The 20,064-nt window shown below is 40.1% G+C and overlaps 1 protein-coding gene across 1 annotated transcript in view; it reads left to right on the top strand.

Annotated features, from left to right (window-relative positions):
• The window catches only part of rerg (RAS-like, estrogen-regulated, growth inhibitor), a 43,287-nt gene extending 30,913 nt beyond the window's left edge, over nt 1-12,374 (top strand). Inside the window, exons 3-5 of the mRNA XM_056367206.1 lie at nt 1,488-1,544; nt 9,008-9,081; nt 10,927-12,374. Of these exons, the coding sequence (XP_056223181.1) occupies nt 1,488-1,544; nt 9,008-9,081; nt 10,927-11,337 (542 nt within the window). The 3' untranslated portion in view covers nt 11,338-12,374. The remainder of the gene's footprint in view (nt 1-1,487; nt 1,545-9,007; nt 9,082-10,926) is intronic.
• Nucleotides 12,375-20,064: the final 7,690 nt, after the last annotated feature.

The raw sequence follows: 20,064 nt of genomic DNA, 5'->3' as shown, positions 1-20,064 counted from the left end.
ATTGTTTTCTCCAGTTCAATGGCAAAGCTCTTTCCCCATTGTCTCCGTTCCATAAGAAGCAGCTAAATAAGACGCAAGGACACTGATACGCGCAGATACAGATACCTGGACTCAAGTGGACCACTCAGGCCCATTGGGAGTCACTCAGGCACATGACAGCTCCTGTGGATAAGTGGATTGAAAGTGTGAACACTTGCTTGTTTTTGTGTTAGCAAACAATTAACAATAACTAAGTCTGATTTACCTTTTACAAGTGAGACGGACAAAACAGGACATTCTTCCTCTTACAAATGAAAAGTTTCAGAGATTCATGAGAAATGAAGTGTATCTTTGCTTAATGCATTCAGGGGTTGTGCTGCTACAGTCTTATTGGTCTGGTATGACCAACGGGCCAGTCTGTTCCTTCAGAAGTTGGAAATTGGTTCGATTGGTTCAACAGATTCGGAAACCCCTTCCCCCTACACCTTTCTGAAGCTGTCTCTTACTAATGGCCGGCTTTTATCTGTCCAAATTTACAGTAAATCTTCCTACTTACACTGGTAAAATTCAGAAATCAATATATCTCATTTGTTTATTCAGTGCAGAAACAAAAATGTGAGAACAACGGGCATATCTGTAAAATGTGGACAGAGCCAGGACAACTGTTTAGCAAAAACTAAACTATTCCTTTCAGTCTTATGACATATGTAATTTATATAATATATTAAATTTTCTTTCTTTCTTTCTTTGGGGTGGAAGTGTGTGTGGCTGTACTGATAAAATAAATCAGATAGCAGAGTGGATCTTAGCTTTGAGATTAGCCAAGTCCACCTGTAATGAGATTTATGTCACATTTTGATTGGTGAATTAAATTTTGTATTCGGTTTCCAGACTTCCCTCAAAACCTTTTGCATTACAGTCCTAGTATATAGATTTCAAATAGTTTTTTTCACGTCCTCTTACTGGGACAAACGGTACACAGAATGCGTGATCCACAGGCCATGGCCGCCTAATCCTGTTTAAATGAAGGAGATCAACATTTCCAAGTGGCAGATTACTTGTTGATGGTAAACCATTAAGCCAGTGAGTCACTGCCCTGTTGGGGATGTTTGTTTTATAATGAAGGCTGATGCTCAGACTAACTTGCCCATAAGACAGAAGCAGCTGATGATGAACTTGGAGAGCCGATGTTTCTCTTTGAACTCTCCTTTAATGATGTGGAACTGTTCAAATAGACATTAGCATTTAGATGAAAAGTGTATTAAAGTGGTTTGGATCTTGTGGACTCTTGCTGGGCTATCCACAGCTGATTAGCTGTTGAAGTAGACATGTGCATATATTAGGCCCTCAGCCTGATATAATCAGCACTATCATTAAGTGACGGTCGTGCACTTCAAGTTTATTTTTCATCATCAACACTCAAGGTACTGTAAGTGGTATATCTAAACTACATTTTTCTGGTGCTGTTTTCATATCCTGAGCATGTTTGTATCTGTTGTTGTCTGCAGCTTTGGTGGTGAGACTTCTGACCAGACGCTTCATCTGGGAGTACGACCCAACGCTTGGTAAGACAACCAGATATCTGTTTCTTTTACCACCATTACTATGACCGCTGGTACTGTCATTACTCCTGCTGCTGTCTCCTTTTCTATAACTACTGCAATGATAACTACAGTACTGCTGCTGCTACCATCAATACTGTCTATACTATACTAGTACTATACTATAAAGCAGACAAGAGTATTTACCAAAATGCTGAACTATTCTTTTAAGAATTTATATAAAAAAATCCATGGATCTCAAGAGTTAAAAAGTCACGCTTTAGGAGGATAATTACATAATTATATAGAACATATACATGAGAGAAGACAGGAGTAAAAAGTGGTGACAATCCACACTGCATCAGAGAAGGTATAAAGTACTGGATTAGATGATATAGTTATGGTTAGTTCAATTGTTTTTCCTGCCCCCATCAGTGCATAATATATAGCCTTTTTATACAGTTATACAGAATGAGCCAATTCCCTGCACTGTAATTACAGAGCACAAAGACATCATGTCTCTGTACAGTGCTTTTCATTTCCTGGCTGTACGCAGTCAGTCAGAGCCTCTGGGTTGCTGACATGGTGCTCTCCTCAGTAGCACGTCTGCTGGCAGTGGCACATCAGGTTCATCTCAGCAGAGTGCAATTACCAACATAAACGGACTGCACTAAGGAACATATTCTCTTTTTTAATCTTCATGTTAGAACATGATGATCTTGAACTTGTAGCCATTATCTCCTCCGTGTCACATCTCAACATATGGCTGGGAGAGTGTTGAGATATTTTAAGTGAGAGAAATTTGAAACACATTAAATTTACAGCAACCGAAAGGCTGGCATTTTAGGACAAAACTCAGGTAGCTGTTATTAACAACGTTAGAAATGGGTAGAAATATATAGGCTCATTTTCTTTCCTCTGAATACAGCACAACAATAAGCCTGTAGACAGCTTTTTTGTGATGTTACTGTGTGTACCAGCTTCATACATGTGTATTGTATACACTGCAGGTACTCTATATGTTTTTGAAAAACAAGAAAAGAGCAATAACTGCTTCCTTGGTTACCACAAGAGTTTGCGTCACAACCAAGAGAGCACAGCTCGAGGTGCATAATGGGAATAACAGTACTGTTGGAGGTTGTCTGTGACCAATCAGACTGCCTGTCTGAAATTACCCATGAAGTAGTCAACACATTATTAAAACTTACTTATAAATGCAAGATTACTGCCAGAACTTACTGCATGTCATGGATCTCAGTATGCCTTCCAGTGTCTACGGCTCACCATCCATCACCATTTATTATCCAGAGGTCACAAACAAGCACAGATGTTCTTTTCTACAGTGAAGAATCACTGGTGTTACCTGGCACTCTGGGATATTGAGGGCTATGGAATCACACGCCATGGAGAGTTTCATTTTTGTACAGTTTCATTCCGAACAGCGACCATAGCAGATTTAGCCGATTAGCACACGTTCAAACAGAGAGGAGGAACGCCTCGATGCCTGTCCTGGCTCCAGTGCGTCCTGGTTCGCACCTCGAGCAGAGGTGTCACCTACACCTCTAAAGGCCAGCACCCAAAGCAACATCAGCTAGCTCAAGTAAATGTGACATTCCTCCTGGACTGTTGAACCCTTTATCAGAAAAAAACGAACATGGACACACTGCTTTCCAGAAAACACACCACACCTTTAAAACACACCACACTGAAAAACGGAAGGAAAAAAGAGTGGTAAGAGCAAATTTAGGGCAAAAGGTTGTAGTGTCCTTCATTCAGATCCTCTGCAGATTTCTATTCTTTTCGTTCTGAGTGAGAGCATCAGATAAAAGCTTAATGCGTAAAGACTGAGTGAAAAAGCAACGGGGATACATACATTCAGTTTAACAATAAAGTGGGCGGATTCATCAATAGTTAGATTTATATACCACTACCAGCTGACATGTTGTATTTTTTATTACTGGTATAGCTGGGGGGTTTGTGTTAGTAAACAACCACCATGCTGGTAAAAGCTAAAGCCATTGTGGATGCACTTTAAGATGCAACATATGGAAGCAAGTCACTGCAATAATAATTTGAATTGTACCCGCAAATGAATGCCAAATTTTGAAATTTAGAGAGGTATGTGTGGCAGCATGCCAGACACTACATTTGCATATTCTGGCTCCAGCAGTAAAATAGTAGTAGTAGTACATCCCCTAAAAACCTGTGAGTAGCATCACTGATCACTGTTCTACAGTACACAGACATAAAAATAGCAATACCTGCACCATCCCATGTTATTGCTTTATAATTATTATCATACAAAAAGACATGAAAATGTGGACAGCTGATTATTAGAGGCTTTCAACTTTTACTCAGTCACAGGCTGTCTTTGTTTGCGTATGTTGTGGGCTGAATGCTGCAAGTGTGCACAAACTCCCCAGATATTACAAGATGACCAGTTGGATATCATTCCCTGTAGCATTATGGGAAACAGTAGCTATGCAGATGGCCACAATATTGCAGCAGTTATTTCTGTCCTGACACACCAGCCAGTCACAGAATCTCATCTGTGGCTCAAAGAATTAACTGTGAGCTACTTCTGCTTCAGTTTGACATCACAGCAGTAACTGTGCTTAATATTGCATCCCGTGATTATTTGGAAATGTGCTTACAGTATAGCCAGCGCAAAACTATTCTTTAGATATTAGACCAGTTTAGGGTGGCAGGCATTGAAGAGCTGACCTATTTTGAGATTTGGACTCTGGCGTGACACTTTGTCTTTCTGTCCTCTGCCGAAAGAGCCTTTAGGCACTGAGGGGTTTTGAATTATGAGGGATAAATTACTTGCTGCCAGGAAAATTGCTGCTTTTGTTTCTCTCCAAGACCAAAAGATAGAGTAGTGGGGTTGGGTAAATCATCCTGAGCCTGCCCCCTGTCAGTGCATTTTGCAACAAATATACTGAGGGGCGGACATGGACAGATTGGGTGCTGTTTGCAGCTGACAGAGTGATGGCTCCTGAAATAGGCTATCCCATGAGTCGCAGTGCGAGACTCTGGTTCTCCCCCCTCTGAGATGCTCCTCATGCTTCTAGCCAAGCAGCTATAAATCGCCACACTACTTCCGCCTCTGGCTCTCTGTGACATTTCATTTTACGTCACAGGACGCAGTTTATCCCCTGGAGAAGTGAGTGCACCTGGGACACAGTGGGGTGGACGTGCAGGGGCTGGAGCAACAGCAAAGCTTCAGACCTGCTATTTTAAACCCTCTTGTCACTGAGAATCTGAACATCTGTCTGACAGGTCTTCAGCTTTGTTTGTTTGGATTTTTCAACTTATGACTAAACTAGTGGCGCACAGCTGATAATATATCATCAGCCTAGCAATTGAGTCATGAAGGGAAAACGATTAAACTTAAAAGTTTTAGCACATATTCACTTTGGGAGTGAGATTTGAACAATTTATTCTCACATTAAAACAAGTTAAAACTATAATTCAGTTCAATTGGTGGTTATAGTAGTTTTATTGGTTTATAATAATGCCATTACTTCCAAATAGTCTGTGTTGTAACCTGAGAAGCCTTTGGTTATAGGACTGGTCAAAAATTAATGAACGATTCTTTTCGACTGATACATTTGTGAGTTTGACTGATGCGGGCTCTGTACTGCTCTGTACTTGCTCCAGGAAATAGCCGGATGCTTGCACTTTCCAGTCCAACAATGACCAAAGTGCTATAAATTTAAATTTACAACCTGAAACAGCATTACAAACTCAGCCAGTACCTGTGTGATAAAATTCAGCTTTAAGTCATTGATATGGATTTCATTGTTCCTTGACGACTGCACACACAAACTCAACCACAGCAGTGCTTCCTTTTCACTTAGTAAGAATAGTCCTTCAGCCTTGAAGGCTGTGTAAGCTGGGGGACAGATCAACATGTCTCATGACTACAGGTACATGACACACAACGGAATCCTGACTTCTGTTCTGTGTTCATTTTCTTCATTTTCATTTTGCATTGCTGGAGGTATATATGCGCTTTGGAGGCACCATGGTTTTGCACATTATATTGTCCAGCATAATGACTGATTGGCTCAGGTACTGCAGCAACTGTTCAATCGACTATATCCACTGATATGACTGACATGGCGGCCCCCTGGTCAGAGTGATGATCTATCCATTGAGGAAGGGGCTCCCTGTACTGGGTCAGAGCCATTGGTTAATTTCATATCTTTATAATAAATAAATCAAAAGGATTTGCGGGATATAATTGCGTATTCTGCCTACATGGTGGCCTGGCTTTGGTCTCAGTAGACAGTGCCTGTTGGCCTGTAAGCTTGTGGATATTAGTCATAATGCCTGCTGCCTGCAAATTTGGGCGAGACTCGCTGCTGCACTTTAATTCGCGCTTTTGGCATTTTGATTTAAATACTGTTGTCATCTCCAGCTCAATTCCGGATGGCATGGCAGTCTCCTTTCAATATCCCCTTCACTACAGGAAACAACAACAACCTCCAAGCTTCAACCTACACATTGAAAAAGATTTGAATCTCCAAATCACACAGTTGATGTGCGACAGTATTTTGCAGGGACACTGTTGCTGCATCGTGGGCTCAGCGCTGCCCAAAACCATTGTGATTGGCTTAAATAAATGATAACAAGCCAGATTAATAAAGGTGCAGTCAGACCGTGACATAGCACTGTGGATGTAGGTCTGGCTATGTGAGACTATTTTGCATGTGACATGACACACAGTGACTGGCATTTGGAGCACTTTGATGCTCTTCCAGTTTAATCATCAGTACAAAATATGAACAAAAAGGTACAAGACTTTGTCCATAGAAATGTACAGTGAGAAGTTAATTATGAATCCCAAGGTGCATTTCAGTAGGAAACATCCAATCACAAGCTTAAATCCCTGCTGTATGTGCCACTATCCACCAGCAGAGGGTCAAGATTAGACAAAGATTCGGCATCACCACGTTTCTACGTTACGGAATTTTGAAACTATAAGAAAAGAGTGAGGAAACATTTTAAAATGGATGCTGAACAGAAAATGTTCAGCGATGGGAGGAACATGAAAAAGCAATGCCCACCAAAGTTATTCTAAAATTGATTTCTTGATTTACAATGCCTGTAAATGGAGCACAGCTTTCAAATACTCTCCCTTCAAAAATGAAGCACACATGAAGAAATGGCAGGAGAACAGGCAGGGCATGACTCTCAAGCTGAAAGGAATTGTAAGACTGGATTTAGCCAAAAGCTTTGAAAAAAAGTGCTGGCTTAAAACCTGACGGTGGAATCCTGCAGAATCAATGCCTTTACAATAAGGATTTCAGGGGCTTCAGTGCTCTCTGTGAGGTGTTTACACAGATGGGATTTTTACAAGGACGCAGTTCAGGCAGATAACTCCTGTGCTGTCCAAGGTGGACTGAAAGGTCACGGCCACAGTTCACACCTGTGTTCCTGTGCCAGGGATAAGAAGCTTTTATCCTGCTTTTCGGGCCAGCTAGAGGTGAAGCTCAGGTCGTTTCAGGTCTTTTTAGGTCAATGCAGGAGCCAGCCATCTCCCCAGCCACCAGCAAGGTCCAACAGCCTGGTGAAAAAGACTGAAGGGCTTGGCTCCAAGACGCAAGGTAATGATTTAATGGAGGAGGAACCAAGGAAAATGGAAACGTGATGTCCTTTTCAAACAATGCAGTGTCTGTCTGAGCCAGACAGGAATCAGCCTGCGACTTTATTTTTATTTATAACAGAAACATGGACGTCAGTGATGTCCACATTGGACAGAGGTTTCTGAAGGGAGGTTTTAAAGCCACATGTATTTGGTCTGGCTGTGTCGAGCTAGGTAGCAGTAATTGCTGATTGAAAAACTCAGGCAAAGTTTATATAGCATGGTATCAATACCTGACATCCATTGTACTTAATGTAAATAGATGTGACTTCAAATAAAAGTAGATCACCAAATTAATGCTTGCATTACCTGATATATCATGATATGATATATGATGTCATATCAATGCATCATCTGGTGCATCTGCAGTGTCAGGATCAGAACCACCAGGCTGCCACATGCATCCAAAGTCACTCTATATAGACCAGGATCACTACAAACCACTCACTCACTGCATTGAACATCTGTATTACCTTATCTGGCACAGGTCTTCTTCTATTTACTGTACTCGCATATATATTATGTCATAATCATAATATGTAGTATTTACTGTCGTGTATTTAGTGTTTTATTTTCTTGCACTTTGGCAAAGGTCTTTTAATTCCGCCATGTGTGTGACAATGATTGCCTGAAATGAGAATGATGCTTTATTTGATTTGACTTGACTACCAGCTGACTAGTAACATCCAATCATATTCATGAATCCTACCGGCTTTCTATTTTCTATCTTTTCTATCCAAGGGATTGTCATGAAATTTGGCACAGACAGTCATTCACATCAGAATGAACTGAAACAATGTTGGTGATCATAACTAAGCATAACTAATTATAATTTTGAAAATGCCACAAACAAAAGACAAACAGAAGCACCATGTTACATCACTATACAAACAAATAAACTGAGAGTAGGAGTCTCAGTACAAATCTGATGAAAATTATTTGAGCACTTCGCAGTGTGATAAGGAGCTTTTATTTTTATTTTGATAATTACTGGTAGAACATTATCAGATCCCTCACTTACCAAAGTAGCAATATCACAACAGAAAAATGCTTCGTTACAAGAAAAATTACTACAACAAAAAAGTTCTGATTATGAAAAATGTCCTTGTTTAGTGAAAAACCATAGTTGCATGCTGTAATCACAGGGGAGGCAGACAAAACACATGCTGAGAGCCGACATGAGTGAAAAGCATCACAACATACTTTAGGAAAGATCAATGATTTGTTGATGTTTTAATGTATCATAATGAGAGTTTTATCTGATTTTCAGATTGTTTTTTTTTTTTTTATTGTTGAAAAGTAAAAATATGTCAGTTCTTGGCTGAACTACAGTGTCAAAATTTAAGAATAGCTGACATAGCCATTCCATCTCGCTTTTTTCATATCATAGGCCATAGATGAATACCTAAGCGGGTCTACCACAGACAGACCCAGGGGCTCTGCATGTTACTGCAAGCGCTAATTATGAATAATGTCCCTATTCATTGGTAAATGACTTGTACAACAGTAAATTCCAGGCTCAAAACAAAAGTTATAATGTGTTTTGTGTTAGAAAATCATCCTCCACACCTACTTCCTATACAAAAACCACTGTTACATGCTGTGAATCATAAAAGAAAACAGTAGGTGGAATTATATTCCCCACTTCAACGATGATATATCCTCCACACACTTCCAAACTCTGCCAACCTGATATCTAATTAACTAACTCAAAAATGCATCATGAGTTTTACTCCTCTGTTGGGAGTCAGGTGTCCCTATTATCACATGACTCACACTGGACTGAATTTCTAAAAACGGGATTAACTCTTTGTTGTCTTTTTGTGTCTTACAGAATCCACGTATCGGCACCAAGCCAACATTGATGATGAGGTTGTTACCATGGAGATTCTGGACACTGCAGGGCAGGTGGGAGAAATTATCCCACCATTGTGTCAAACGTTTTCATTTGAGGCATTGAAACAAAACATAATGTAAAGCCTTTTGTGCATGCCAACATCAAAAAATGACATACAACATAACTAAATATGACATCAGAGGAGGGGGGGGCCAACTCTGTCTTTGTGCGTCATCAAAAGATCTGTTTTTATCCTTTCCTTCTAGTATAAATATTGTGAGGTGACCAGGAGAAAGGAAAATTAAACACAAAAATAAAATTCTTTTCTCTATATTTTTTACATGAGGAGTGATGGAAAAAAATAATTTAAACTCTAAACACATGGGACTAAATTGAATTTTCACAGAGAACACTGGACATAGGAAGAGCTGACATACACTCCATACTTTAAATCATTGAGATGGCTCCACTTGTTTCTAACACAGTCCAGCGTCAGATATCAGGTATCAGCTTGGGCTTTGGTGAAGCTATCAACACACTCTTGTGGTCAGAACCGTAGGAGTGGATCTGAGACTGAATGGGCACTTAAAGATGGTCATTTCCTGCAGTCATGCACACAAACATGGCCATGAGGGAGAGCTTGCGCAAGAGAGCTGGGTCTGAGGATAAATATGCTGCAGTGCTGCGTAGGTGTTCTGCTGACAGATGATTTCCCCTGCGACACTTCAGCCAAGTCATCTCTCTCTCATTAGATTGTAGTCTATTTTCAGGGCATTCGGATGAGGTCTGAATGTTTCCAGACATGGCTGCAGTGGATGTCAGACCTCTCCTGACTCTGATTATATCAAAGCGTGGTGCTAAGTCTATCATGATTTGTGGAGGTGGAGTCTTCTTGGTAGCTCATAAATTCCAGGTTCAGAAGTCGGTCAGGTACACAAATGTCAAACTGTCTCGTCTGTCCTCTGGAGGAATGTGGTATTTTTTTAAGCTTCCTCTACCAATAACTATGAGATCAGAATGTGAGCCTCCCTCCAGTCCGGCTATGATTTAAAGTCTGCCACATGCACAGTTTACAGCTGGAAGGACGGTTTCTGCATCGACATGATCAAATTAGGAGCAAAGGCCTGAATGTTCACATTCCTCAGATGGCTGCAGAATTAAATTTCTGTCTAAAGCAGGTGTTGGGGAGCAGAGGGAGAGTCAGGAAATTAACAAAAACGATTTTCCATAAAGAAACTAGATGTCTTGCATGTTAACATGGCTGTTAACTGCCCAGAATAAATGTTTTTATGTTCAAACCCAAAAGGGCATAAAAAGTCAAAGCGCACAAGGACTGAAAATACTTGTTTCAAATTGTCACTTATGTAAAAGCTATTAAGAAAAATCCTCTACAGTCAGTTATCTTAGCTTAACACCTAAGACTAAAACAGGGGAAACAGCCAGCCTGAATCTGTCCAAACTAAGTTAAAAACCTCCACCTCCAGGTCCTCTGAGACTCACTATTTAACACATCATATGTTATTCAATTCGTACAAAAACCTTAGTCTGGCCGCCAAGAGTTACTTCTGCACATAACCTGGCACAAAACCACGGCTTGCCACTTTTACAGTTTAGTTTATGTAAAGATCAAACAAACAAGATCGAATGTGTTAATCGGTTGGCTTCAGAGGTGTTGCTGTAAAGGATTTTGGACAGAGCCTGGCTAGCTCTTCCGCATTTCCAGGCTTTATGCTAAGCTAAGCAGCTGTGGATTTATATTTACCATACAGACATGACAGTGGCATCAAGCTTTTCATCTAATTCTCTGCAAGAAACATAATACAAGAATTTCCAAAAATGTTGAACTGTTCCTTTAAGAGTCTTCTGAAGAGTTCAAGTTAGAAGTTCATCACCAAGTGATTTTGTCCTGATTTCAGGAGGACATCCAGCAGAGGGAGGGTCATATGCGTTGGGGTGATGGATTCGTCATCGTGTATGACATCACAGACCGGGGAAGCTTCGAGGAGGTGGCGCCGCTCCGGAGTCTCCTAGAGGAGGTGAAGAAGCCAAAGAATGTCCCTCTGGTCCTGGTGGGCAACAAGTCGGACCTGGACCACGTCAGGCAAGTTGGCACAGAGGAAGGCGAGCGGCTGGCGGCTGAAATGGCATGCGCCTTTTATGAATGTTCAGCATGTGCTGATGAAGGTGGCGCAGTGGCCGAGGCTTTCCACGAGCTCTGCCGTGAGGTGAGGCGTCGCAAGGCCGTGCAGGGCAAGGCCAGACGCCGCAGCTCCACCACACACGTCAAACAGGCCATCAACAAGATGCTGACCAAGATCAGCAGCTAGGGATGAGCCACACTAAAGTCTGACGATACAAGAACAAAAAAAAGTAAATCTTTGTTATGTAAATGTTTCAAACAACTATTGGCTCCGAAATGGACAAATTGTGACGGATTTGATGTGGAATGTATTCTTTCCTTATTCTCTGATCATTTTCCATCAAAACATCCCAAGCGCAATGTCTCCTCATTCTGGAAAAGGAAACCGATCGCTGGAGCCTCAACAGATTCTTTCTCGTCCAAACATTTGAGCTCATTTGGATCAAAATAATCCTGGATACTGGTGATATACGAGTTGTTTTTATGATGAATCATTAATAGGATGAGGTTCTCACTTTCTTTTCTGTTGTTTTCTCATCCAACTCTCTTTAAATCAATAAATAAGCCAGAAGGGAGACTGAAAAAGTATGCATGCAAGCTGTCTCATTTAGCATGCAGAGAATTCAAGTATTTTCTTATGAGAAGATTTGTAGTTTCCTCTCTGTATCTTTGTGTGTAGAGGAATACTGTGATGTGCTTCAGGCCACATGTTTAACTGTTCTGTACGCAAAGAAAAATATAATCTGAGAACTACTATTAGATAAAAGTAGATTCACCGTCGTTCACCCGTGTCAGTCCTAGAAATCTCCTCAGAGTTGTCGGTGCCTGTCCTTCAAACAAACCTTGTAACGAACTGCTCTGCAGTGGACTGTGTGTCAAAGACACGTGAACTCCAGATCTTTTTCTCAAGGAACCAAAGCACTGGTTCAGAACATGTAGAGGCCTATAGACCTACGAAGAGAAGCAGTTGCCACCCATCCCAGCATGCTACATTCCAGGGATACTCTTCATGGCTGTAATGTTAATACTGTAAACTACAGTATGTATAATATAGTATATTGCCTTAAGCATGGCTGTGTCTGGAGGCGTGTACAGAACCCAAAGGCATCTACAGTAGGTGATACTGTAATTGTTGAAATGTAATATCTGTTTCTTTCTCATGTATGTGACTCGTCAATGATCAAAACTACCAGCTGTGCACTTGTAATTAAAAACTGAGATATATCCTAGTCTTCTCCTATTGATATCAATGTAAATGTTGTTTGACTGATATTGAAGCCTTCAGTCACACCATCAAATGTCACATTAACATGGTCACATAGTGTCTGCACACCAATCTAAACCTGGGCATTTTTCATTTTGTGTGTCAGATTATTCCACAAAACTTTAGTGAACAAATATTGAATAGATTTATGCTGTGGAGGAAGCAGACAACACCAGCTGAGAGCTGACATTAGTGAGAAGCTTCAACATACTTGTAGACGGATGAATGATTTTTTGATGTTTTTTCTTCTGTTGTTGATTACTAAACATTTTTCAGCCTAATCAAATGAAACAACGTGACAAGTAAAACTCATCCAGTTCTTGGCTGAACTATTATTTACAGTGTCAAAAATTTAGGAAGCACTGACGAAAAACATTGCATCTCCTGGGTCTTTTTTTTGTTTGTTAGTGTTGAACCCACTGAGTCTGTCCATAGTCATGGCTGTGTATTAGTTAATTTAATAATATAAGTGCATGTGGGTAATTGACCTATGATTGGAATATTATATTAACTATAAAGTCCCTACTGAGGCTGTTTTGGTGAATTGAATCAAAACTTAACTTATTCTTTATAAGCACCAGAATAAATATCAACTCTATAACAAGTTCTCACCTGATCACTCTTTTTTTTTCTTTTTTACTAACGCACTGGAAGTCAAAGGACAAGCTTTCTTATCATGGTACAGTCACTGAAAACATTGGGTGGATTCAGTGGCCAGTGCTGCTGCAGCTGAGTGTTTCATCAGTAACAAATCATGTGAGCATTATAGACATCAAAATATACGCCTCCTTTCAAATATTAATTTTCACTCCATTGAAACCTTAAATTTAAACCTTTCACAAGAGTCTACGCTCACTTTTTTTTCCACAAGGAGCATTTGTGCTCTTTAGTTGAGAAATATAGGAGCACATAAAGAACTTAAGAGGCCCAATGAAAATTTATCAAATAATGTGTTTTTCTTCTATAAAAGGGATACAAGGAGATTTTAACAAGCTAAATGATTTAATTTATTTGAACACAAAGAGAACACTAGGTTTTTTATTATTTCTTTCTGTATTTATTTAAGAATTTTGTAATTGCGATGGTCATCACGATGCTGATACTGCACAAATACTGAAGGTGCTGCTTCAAAAATATAGTCTACGAGCTTAAATTACAGATATGCTATGATATGACGAAAGGTTCAGTAAGGAGAATTCCCCCCTGACAGTGATATGAAGGGAAAGAAGAAGTCACACTCTGTATGAACTTGAGAAAGGCTCATTTGTGGTTGTACAGTGTTGTTACAGAGTGGAGCTTCTTCCCTCAAAACTGTCATTGACAAGTACTTAAAGAAGCATGTAGAAAGCGCACAAACCAACAACAGCCAAGTGTGATTTACAACTGACATCGAGTTACTGAATGAATTAACATTAATGAGAGCTGATACGACATTTGTCAGTTTAACCAAAGCGACACTCAGCACCAGCTAAGACGAGGAGCATATTTTCTACACTGTTTTGCTAATGATTATTAGCATCGGAGCTCAGTGAACCTGTGTATCTTAACAACCTCAGTCAGTCATGGCTTCAGCCAATGAATATTTCACTGTCACTTGCCAATTTTCACTGGCTTACGCAGCAGGCTACTACTTTTGTAGGCAGCCCACTTTCAGCTCAGCCAGCAGTCCACAGCAGGACTGTGCTGATGAGTTGAGCATCTGATTTTTTTTTTTCAACGGTCAGCACATTGACCACAGCATCGCCATTGTTGTTGTTAACTTCAGACGCTGCTTGGCCTGAATTTTGTAATACTTTTTATTCACACACGGTGCTCCTGAATACATTTTACAGTTCATAAACATCTATTTTTATGCACAAATGTGAGTGAAATGCTTGCGCTGTCAAGCCTTTTTTTACATTAAAACTATTTTCACTTCCTTCCACATGTAGTAGCCAAGAAAATCAAAGCTATGGGTTACCCACTTCTGACAGTGTACTGTATTAAAAAAGAAAACTTCCCACTAAATACACCCCGTCATTTCAAACAGATTGCTGACTCAGGAAGAGGACACAAAAAAAAAGAACTTTAGTTTGGGTGAAGCAGGGAGGAGTGGCCCAAATATCTGGCGCATAATTACTGGAGGCTAAAAACCAGGGAAAGGAGCCACAGTGCTCCTCCTTGTCCTGACCAGTTGGAAACTAAAGGGACGATGCCAGATTTTCCCATTGCTGCAATAAGAAGTCTGACCACAGAAAAAAAACCTCCTAGTCCATTTGGTGAAGTTAGTTTATCACTGCAGAACAGAGGGAGACAATATAAGATAAAGATGTGGTGTAGTGGATGTGTGGGACTGCTTTACTGTTACTCCTGACACTCAGCAGGCTGCTGGGCAGGTTGATCAGCTCCAATCACCTTCAAGCAATTCTGAATGCCGCTGGAAGTTTGACCTTCTGCTGTGTTGACCGAAGGGTCAGTCTCCAGATTTGATGCCCCAGGTGGCCAATAGTCTCTTTATCCTTTATTGTGAAACCACATGAGTGCAAGCGCACACAGACACACAAAAATAAAAAATTTTTGCAAGCAATATTTCTAAACACAGATTATGTGATGGTTAAATTACTCCACTACTCTTTTATCCACTTATAACGTTGATAAGGAGAACTTGATTGTTTTATTCACACATCCATCAGACATGGAGCAACATTTGCATTTATTTGTGGCCAAATGTTGGCTCTAACTCCAATATATCTTTACTGTGTTCATCAGTCAGCCACTAACTGTCTGTCATTTGAAGCTGGGCAGGTCACATAAAGGGCATTTAAAAATGGCAGCTTGAAATTAGATTGATGAGAGGGGTGTGACTGAACCAAACCAGTAAAAACCCCTTCCAATTAGATAATCATTTACAAACAAATGGATACAACACTATCTCTAAGAGTAAGTGCATGAGCTGCAGTGGTCATGCTCTCTTACTATCATTGGCGAGAGAGAGAAGTGTTTAAGACACCCCAGAAGGGAGGGGGGCGAGGGTTGAATTGGAGTGTGTCTTCTCCACAATTTCCTGTCATGCTATAACGCTCTGAAAGTTGGTGCAAAGCAGGGTCGGGAGTTCACAGCACTGTGGGGCCACTTGTCAATTTCCATCGCTGTGACGACAGACACACATACATGGTGGTTATGTTGCAAAGGGAGGCTACAAGGGGAAACACAGACACCAAAAGGTGCTCAACAGTGGGGAGTGTTGAGAAAATCACTGTGGTGGAATAAAAGGGAGAAGAGTTCTCACCGCCAGTGGGGTTTTAGGTCCTGTGTGGACGTGATGCAGGCACCACATGGGGCACGAAGATGTGTCACTGCAACTTTCTGGGAGTCAAGTTAACACAATTTTCATCTCTTACATCAATGTAAGGTAGAGAAGAGGAGGGGCAGTCACAGAGTAATTGAGGGTAATAACAGTGGAAACAGGAAGAACTAGACACTTCTTGACCCAAGTGAGTGCCAGGCTGGAACTATTTCTAGCCTGGCTGTGACATGGCTCTCTATGCATCACTATGATTTTTAAAATACTGCCTAGATGGATCGTGTCCACATGTCTAAACCAATCAAATACCACTGAATCCCCTGCCTGCTGATATGCTCCAAAACTAACACAGTTAAACAACTTTGGTTGTCTGCATATACACGTATGGACATGAACATACAACTTCCAACAAAGGCAAAGGCTACAACCTACCCCACACCTCAACCATATCCCAGACCAGGTTACCCACTGAACAGACATCAGCCTTCAAACTCCCAGTAAGACAGTGAACAAGCAGACAACCTAATGCCAAACTAACTAGTGCGTTACTGTGATTAGTAAATGTAATGTAATTACTGAATTTCAAATTGTAATTCTTACAATACTTGTAACTGAAAAAAGGATTCACATAACTGTAACATGTTACAGAGTCATGTGTTATCACCTGACGCTGCTCATGCTTATTCTACAGCTATGATATCAATACAGCTATAGCACATTGTAAATGTAACATCAGGTGGTTCACAACTCTAAACAGCCTTTATGATAATGAAGGCTGTTTAGAGAAAATAAAAATAAAGTTTGAACTCCCTGCAACATGCCCCTACATGAGCTGCAGAAAATGAATGGACAGAAGTTTGAATGCCCAGGATTTTTTTTAAGTTAAAACTTAAATAAAACTTGTGTTTCTTTGGTTAATAATACTATTATTGTTTTTAGAATGTAACTATTTTCTGAGGGGGCAAAGAAAATAGTATTAGACTGATATGATTTTGTACTGGGTTGATCTGATATTAAGCTAGCAGGTAAAAATGAGAGACAAAATAATGCCCAGCTTTGTACTGTATCTTGTTGTTTTGTGTTGACATGTACACGCAATCACGACTATGCCCACCTAGGAGACAGATGTATACCATTTCATATCATCGCTTCTAATGCGTCATCTTTGCCTCCATGCAGTGTATCTTGTCATTACTCACAGTTCCTTGGAGAGTCAGGAAGCTTTTCTCCAACAGTCAAACCGTCGGCGGGCCGCTGTGACTCCCCTCACGGCCGCCATTCCTGTCTGCCTCTATTGCCTCAGCGTGTGTGGCACCATCCGAAGCTCACTATGAAGAAACCCGTAGACACGATTGAGACGTCCTTCCTTTCTGTCTGTTAATGTCTACATGAATAAAGTATGTAGATACTGTTCATACCTAATTAAAAACGGTGTTTCCCACAGTGTCTTCCTCAACCAAGCTAGTGAAGGCGACAGCTAACAAGCTAGCAACAGTCATGGCGTGCTGACGGCGTTCACGTCAATAATAGAGGCTTACTTTGACGTTGTACGTGGTTACAAAACGATACAAATCTTACAGCTTTTATACCATAATACTACACAGTACCATAACACACTTTAACGTAACGTTTTCTTTGCCTCTATAATCTCCTCTTCCTCTCTGTCGCCAGTTCTCGTAGGTCCCGCCCCCTGGACCGCGTGAGGTTACAATGATCATCACTGATTGGCTACAACAAAGACAGACACCTGACCAACCAATACACAACAAAGAAATGGAACATGAGAAGTTCAAGGGCTGCTGTGAACAGAAGACACTTTTATTGCTCCATAAAACCAATAATTTAACTATTTCAGTGCAAAAGTTATTATACAAAAGACATTATTGAGCCAGTCCATACTTAAAACGTCCCATTTGTAAACTGAAATGCATATAAAACAACATTATTATGGAAACAAAATTAGAGAAGGGTATTACATTTGAAAGTCTGGTTACTTAAAAGTACAAATAGTTCTACTTCTCGCCCTCTTGTCCTTTGACATGCTTCAGTATTAGTTTGGTTGTGTGCAGTTCATGAAAACACGGACAATTATGTTATTTATGTCATTTCTTGATTTGGAAACAACCAAACAAGCTCATCTCAAGCTCCACTTAGTAGCTGATTTGGATCTTTTGATCATAGCACATGATCTTCACCAGGCCCTCTGCTCAGTGTTGTGGAATTGTAGATGTTCAAATTTTCAGTTTTCAACATTGAGTGCCGCAGGTCCAGCTCACCTCATCTGCCGATGAAAATCATGTGATATAATCTGAAGTTTCAGATAAACAAATATCAAACGGACCTTGAGGAGCGACTATTTTGTAAACCGCTGTTTCCAAGGTCAAGAACGAACTTTTAAACTCAACTTTTATTTCAACTTGGACAAGAGGTCCTTAAAGTTGTTGGAATAATGGAAATTCCAACATCTACAATCTGCTGATGAAGATCATGTGATGTGATTGAAAGCTCCAGAACAGCTAGTGAAAGGATCTTGTGGTTATATTGTTTTGCCAAAGATACAGTATTTATGATGGGGTTTTTTTGGGTTGAATTCTTTCAAACTGCCCCTTATCAGTGCACAAAGTTGCCCGATGCAGCTTTAAGGCATCTTATGTTCATCATTATCTGAGTTCTAGTCTTTTGTGGCATTGTGCTCAGCTGGAGGAAAACATTCAACAAACACTTTTGGAGAGCTTGTAAGTATCTCTGCTGATACTAGCAATAAACAAACATCTCTGGAGCAGAAATAATTCCTATATCCTCACGGAGGCTGACATCCCCATACATCCTGTTTAGATATGCAGTCATGGAGAAAATTAGCTCCTGGTTATTTATGTGAGTGTGCTGAAATCACCACACTCACATAAATAACCAGGAGAGAACATTATGACTGGTAGACAGAACGACTGAGATAAAAATACAACAGGAGATAATCTATTGTTGACAAACAACCCAATCCCTGGGAGGTCAATGAAAGATTTTGGATGGTCACATGTACAGTATGTTCACTTTTATTAACTTTTTTGGTAGCCGATGTGTTTTTGAGACCCTCTTTATGAAATTTTCCATTATAAAGGAGAGGAGGGGAAAAAAACAGGCAGGAGAACATTGAAGCTTCATAGCAGAGGAAATGAAAGGGCTGCAGTGAGGGGTAACGTTCCCTCTGTAAACAGGCCGACTCTCCAAAGCTCTTCTCCCCTCTTCAGTCCAATCTCCTACAAATAACACATACTTCTTCCCTGAGAGGGCTGGTGATACACTGACAAGCTGTTTAAGTTGGAATTGAAGAGTTTATTTCCAAAAAGCTCCACAGAACATCCGCTGTGGAGGAGAAAAACATCATCGCTTCAAGTTTATCATTCAGTGTCTTTCTTTTAATGTTATGGAGAAGCCAGTCTGTGAAGTTCATCAACTTCAGGCTGCTTCTTTAACTGTAACATATTGTACTATAGAAATCTTTGTGTAAAGGTTTTACACAAAAATTCACGAATCTGCAAAAGACCCACCAATTTAAACAGTTATAATTATTAACAGTTTATACAGTATGTCTACCTAAAATTCAAACATGGTACTTTTTATGATTATATCTTAGGTCTTGAAAAGACTTTTGGAAAAAAGTATTACTACTAAGATTTTTTTACTAACTATGGGGAAAATGTGAATTTCTCTGCAAGAAAAGCTAATTTTAAACCCAAGTAAATATTACTCTATTCACTTATTTACTACTGAACAGTGTCTTTATTGTCCCTAAAGTTAGTACAAAATTACAGGAAAACCTCTTAGAACATATCTTTTTACAGGATCATGAAATAAAGTTTTACTGATGATTCTGAATGGGTTTTGGTCGCCCCGACTCTTCAATTGAGAATGAAGTTAAACCTTTCACTTTCAAGATGCAACCAGAATAATTCTACTTCTATTTACTAGGCACATTCATGCTCTCCAGCAGATGAATCAATTTCTACTTTAGACACTCAGTAAGCTTAATTTTAGTCCCAGCCTCAGGACAAAATCTCAACTTTCTCAAAAATCAAATTACTGAAAGGAAATCTTAGACAATACCAACCATCCTCTCCACAGGACAGAGAAGCAGCTACAGCTGCAGCAAACGTCTCATCTCACTGCGCTGCAGAACAGAGAGGTTCAGGAGATCCTTTGTTCCCACTGCCATCAGGCTATACAACACTTCAGCCAACGGAAGTGGACTAATCTAATTATTATTGTTTATTTATTATCAACAATGAGATAATGGACACATGAATTTCCTCTAGGAGATAAATAAAGTATCTATCTATTTATCTATCTATCTATCTATCTATCTATCTATC

Source organism: Seriola aureovittata, chromosome 22, assembly GCF_021018895.1.
Source record: "Seriola aureovittata isolate HTS-2021-v1 ecotype China chromosome 22, ASM2101889v1, whole genome shotgun sequence".
NCBI lineage: Eukaryota > Metazoa > Chordata > Actinopteri > Carangiformes > Carangidae > Seriola > Seriola aureovittata.
The sequence above is the reverse complement of the archived record's forward strand: the minus strand, read 5'-3'. Positions and strand labels throughout refer to the sequence as shown.